Source organism: Clupea harengus, chromosome 14 (genome assembly GCF_900700415.2).
Source record: "Clupea harengus chromosome 14, Ch_v2.0.2, whole genome shotgun sequence".
NCBI lineage: Eukaryota > Metazoa > Chordata > Actinopteri > Clupeiformes > Clupeidae > Clupea > Clupea harengus.
This window is the reverse complement of record NC_045165.1, coordinates 16,183,796-16,188,761: the sequence shown is the minus strand read 5'-3', so window position 1 is coordinate 16,188,761 and position 4,966 is coordinate 16,183,796. Positions and strand designations below refer to the sequence as shown.

The 4,966-nt window shown below is 44.1% G+C and overlaps 1 protein-coding gene across 1 annotated transcript in view; it reads right to left on the bottom strand.

Annotated features, from left to right (window-relative positions):
• The window catches only part of LOC105908186 (ryanodine receptor 3-like), a 180,959-nt gene extending 176,277 nt beyond the window's left edge, over window positions 1-4,682 (bottom strand). Inside the window, 1 exon segment of the mRNA XM_031580909.2 lies at window positions 4,030-4,682. Coding sequence (XP_031436769.1) covers window positions 4,030-4,077 — 48 coding nt within the window. The 5' untranslated portion in view covers window positions 4,078-4,682.
• Window positions 4,683-4,966: the final 284 nt, after the last annotated feature.

The window sequence follows — 4,966 nt, the reverse complement described above, 5'->3', positions numbered from 1 at the left end:
TGAGAGAGAATGTGCGTTCAAGCCCTGTCAACATCAGCATAGAGTGTCGTGTGTGTGTGCGAGAGAGAGAGATAGAGTGTATGTCTGTGTTACAGTGTGTGTGAGAGAGAGAGGGATAGCATGAGTGATCAAGATTGAATGGGAAAGGAGGAATGATTGAAAGACAGAGAGATGAAGGAGTGGAAAAGAGTGTCAGAGAGAGTGAGATTGGGGAAGAGAAAATTAACAGAGATGGAGTGGTGAACGACGAAGAGAGAGTGAATGGAAGTCAAGAGAAAGGAGAAATGCAGAGCAACAGATTGAGGAAGAGAGGAAGACTGTAAGGATGAAAAGAGAGAAGATGAAGAGTAATTACATCCTACAAGGACACACAAGGAAAAACAAAACAAAAAAATCGTGTTTTGTCACCCGACCACAAAGTGTGGGCTTGTGGGTAATCTTTGTAGCTTTGCTTTGAGATGTTTTTTTATATAAATCACTAACCCCCTGCAGCCAAGATGGCGCTGAAATGTCAGCACACTTGCGTATCTGCACCCGTTGACGTAATGACCTCTGTATAAGGGACAGGGAATGATGTCATTTAATTTCTCTTCTGAATGGCTAATTATAAACCTGCTAGATATACCCCCCTGTGATATTCCCCTGTTCTCCAGAGAGGCAGGCTTTTATAAAACATACCATGAGACCCCCAACCATTAAGCACTGTGTCCTGTGTACCACACCCACACATTTGGTAACACTGATAGGGCTAACCTTCAGGTTAACCTTGATAACATGGTAGTAGGGCATTCATATCTCACAAAGTCAGCTAGGGGAAGGGATTCAAGTAGTCTACCAGCGGCTCAGTTTAACTGCACTGGCTGTGATAAAAGAAACAATTATTCTCTATCCACTATATCCACCATTTACTCGCCACAGACTAGACTTTCAGACCAGAGTGCTTATTACCTGCCTTCCATGATTCAAACGAGAGAGAACTACTCCTGCATCTACGTGTATTCATGGTCCGCTTTTATTTCCCATGGTGAAGGGTGTTTATACCTCCTCACAGAATACCTCACAGAGCGCTCTCCAAGCTCCAAAATCCAAAGCACTCATAGCTACCCTCTCTCTCTGTGTGTGTGTGTGTGTGTGTGTGTGTGTGTGTGTGTGTGTGTGTGTGTGTGTGTGTGTGTGTGTGTGTGTGTGTGTGTGTGTGCGCGTGTGTTTGTGTGTGGGACTAATTGGTGAACGGGGATGCTTTACAGCTCACGTAGAGGCTCTGAAGTTGGAGCCTGTACACACACATACACACACACACAGAGAGAGAGAAAGAGAGGCCAGGGGAGGGCTTTTGAGAAGAAGAGAATGAAGTGGTGTTAGATGGCCCCTCAGGTGTTGTCATAAGGTTTTTCACTGCCAGGACCTTCGTTTCACACGCATCACCGTTAGGGGCGATCTGTGGTGGCTAGGCCTAGTTCATTAGCTGAACACATCACTGCCAGCCATTCTCACTGACAGTACATAGTCATTACAATTTCCTTCTGAAAACATAGCAATACACATTAAAACCAGGGCACACTGTGTGCAGAGACTTTGCTGGTGTGAAGACAAAATGTCACTTGTGTGGCCTCCAAAGCGTACAAGCAAGCTTTTATGCATTAACTATGGCAGATTTGTCTACAGATTGTAAAAACAACACCAACAAAACATCAACAGCCCAGCCACTGGAGAGTCCCGACAGCCGTAAAGAGACACAAATATTTCCCTCCATAAGTATGTATGACCACTATGTCCTGACAGCTTTACGCCCTTTGGTGGCGACTGACAGCGCTGTTAAAAAGATTCAGCCAGGCGTCGCTTCATAAATCACGCATGTCGGCGGACAATTAGCATGCCATTGTTGGGGTTTAGTCGCCGGTAAAGAAGCTTGAGCAGTATTATGGTTGCACGTTAAGTGCGGACGGCACTTCCCCCCCCCACCCCCGGCCACATGCGCTGCCCAGTTGAAATCAATGTCATCAGGCCCCCCTCTATCAGTTGCGTAACACTGTTTGAATGCATTCACTTGGTGTGAACTCTCACTGCAAGCTCAGATGGTTGTTCGGTAGCGTGCAGGTCAGCTGTGTTTAGTAGCTTAGGTTGCTGGAGTAATCCATTTGTAGGATTTTTTTTTTGTGGATAGCCCTCGAACCAGACAGCTTGACAGCCACGGTGTCTCAAATAATTTGTGCATCACACTTTCATTGAGTGGTGTGTTTCGCAATGGACCTTTGAAAGTATTCTGTTGTATTCTGAGAGTATTCTGTCTTAGATATAGACCCTACAGTTTTTTCAACACATGGGCATAGATATAGCAGCTCATATTAGGAGGTTACAAGTCATAGCAAATTACTGAGAAGATGGTGAGAGGCTACACTGTAATGCCAGATAAGCTGTGTGGTCACTGGATATTATTAAGACCCTCTCGCCGCGCCCCTACCCTCCCAGACCCAGACTGGCCATTGGGAAGTTTGGGAATTTTCCTAGTAGGTTGGTCTTGCATTACATTATAGCTCAAAGCGTTCCAGACTACGTCTTCGATATAGCTGATACAATTATTCAAAATGCAATCTTATCTGCAGCGACACGGCTGGTACAATCTGTAATAGCAGTGAGGGCTCGGTCAGTTCATTGCATGTGCTATCAAAACATGGAGAGAAAGATGAAACCCGGTGGCCAACGGTACAGACAACGACCGGCAGAAAAAGAAAAATCCGTTCTGAGCTGTCACCGTAAAGTGTTCAAAAATAACTCTTATTTGAGCAGTCTGTTGCATATGATGACGTGGAGAGCAGAGAAGAGGCAGGGTCAGGAGTGAGGCAGGTGTTGTGTCATGCTAGGTGTTGTGAACTAGCTAAAGTTAAATGAACTTATTAAGAGAAAATTAATTTGGCTAACTTTTAAAACTAGTGTTTCAACGCGTTTCAACTACTGCCAGTGCAGGTTTGACCAATTTCCAATCTAGTTAGTGAAGAAACGTTTAAAAAAAGTTAATGTTGGATTTCTCTAAAGTACTCAAACTTGGGGGGGGGGGGGGGAGATTATCGACTTACTTCAACTGTAGATGTGTAAAATAAACATGTTAATATTGGTTAACAGTCCCATTTATTAAATAATGAGAATGTGCAGATTTTCCAGAATTTCTCTAGACTAGGCCTACTCATCAGTTCTTTTTCGCACTATAGCCTAGAAGGCATAACATATTTGATTGCCGGCAGTAAAAAAGGATGTCGGTTAAATAGGCTACTTATTGTAAAATCTAAAGGAACAGGAGAGCATGGCGCTGAAGAAAAGGGTAAAGGAGGGAGCAGGAACCACCACCGATTCAATATTATAGCCAAACACAAATAATACGACCAATAACAGATTGCGTTTTTTAATTAATGATTTGTTGATCGATAAACATGTGTCAGGTCGAATATGGTGTATCAAATTGGGGCCACTTGAGAGCAAATTCCCGGGCTGCTTTTTGTTGCCGGTCCGCCTCTCTACCCCACAATTTATCTTAAACTGCTTGGCATTAAATAGATTTTCAAATGTCAGCGCACAAGTTGTACACAATATTTCATTCAGGGACGGAAACTTTATCATTCCACGCAGGTTTCCACCAAATTCACAGGTTTCCACCGAATACTGTCTATTTCAGAAGAAAAATAACAAGTTCCTATTCAACGGAATTGCACTATAAGGATGCGCAAAAGCAAAGATGTACTCTCTTTACCGGGTAGTGAATAATATTGTAAAGATACTCAACACGAGGAAGGCTGGATATTGCCTGGCGCGAAGAAGAAAGATACCAATGGTTCAGTTTGCTCTAACAATCACTGCTGTCGCGGGGAGACCGAGGATGTTTAATTAAATTACCGTTATCCTAACAGAATCATCACAACCCGCGCTGATTAACTGCATTGTTCAGGCTTACAGCGCACATAACGATGCTCGCCTGAAGCGCACCGCCGCTTTTGTCACATGCCTCTTGAATGAAAGGATGGGTATTAGCCTACTTACAGTTCGTAAGAACTGAATTTCATCTTCCCCTTCGCCACCTTCAGCCATGGCTGTTCAGGAGCCTGCTCACGCACGGATAGCCTCCACTGTCGGCTCGCAGCACCTCGCTGCTGCTCCTCACTCCTGTCGATATTAGCATATAGCTAATCCACAGCCATATAGGGGAGCTGGAGAAAACCCACTGCACCGCAGCCTGTCACTCACGCACGCACACTGTCGGTGCCAGCGGTGCTGTTCCCGGAGGAGCGCGCGAACATCGGCACTCGGAGGTGGGCGCTGGGCTCGTGTAGGCTATACCGGCTCAGATGCGTGTGTGTATGTGTGTGAGGCTTTAAACGCTGCCTTGCAGTCAAAATACGGCATTGGAGTCTTATGTTTGACGTCACCAGTGGCGCTTATTAACACAAACGCAAGGGGTAAAGCGCGATCTTTGAAAAACAGAAGCTGCTACTTCATACAGAGAAGTCGACATAGCCTACACATGTTATTTGGAAGGTATGAAGCGAATAATTTGTCATAACATGTTACTTTCATGTGAAAGAAGTTTTACAGTTCGTAAAGACACCCGGCGTAAAGGCACCCTAACTAGATTATTGAATTAATAAATACGTGAATATCTTGAAGGCATTTTGGACATAGTAAGTCATGCACACCCACACATACACAAACAACACACTGAGGCGCGCGCGCACACACACAGAGACACATGGCCAAGCACTCTAAAACATTTACATAGTTATAGATCTATTACATATGAAAATAGCTAGAATTTTTCTAGGCAATTTTCCTTTGCTTAATAAGAAGATAACAGTTCTGAAGGTGGCTGGAAGATCTCCAAGTAATTTTCTCTTCCTGGGAGATGAAGGGAATTGCAAAAGGAAATTAAAAATCAACTCATTAACAAGTACAATTGTATTTGCATTGCCAACAGAAGTGT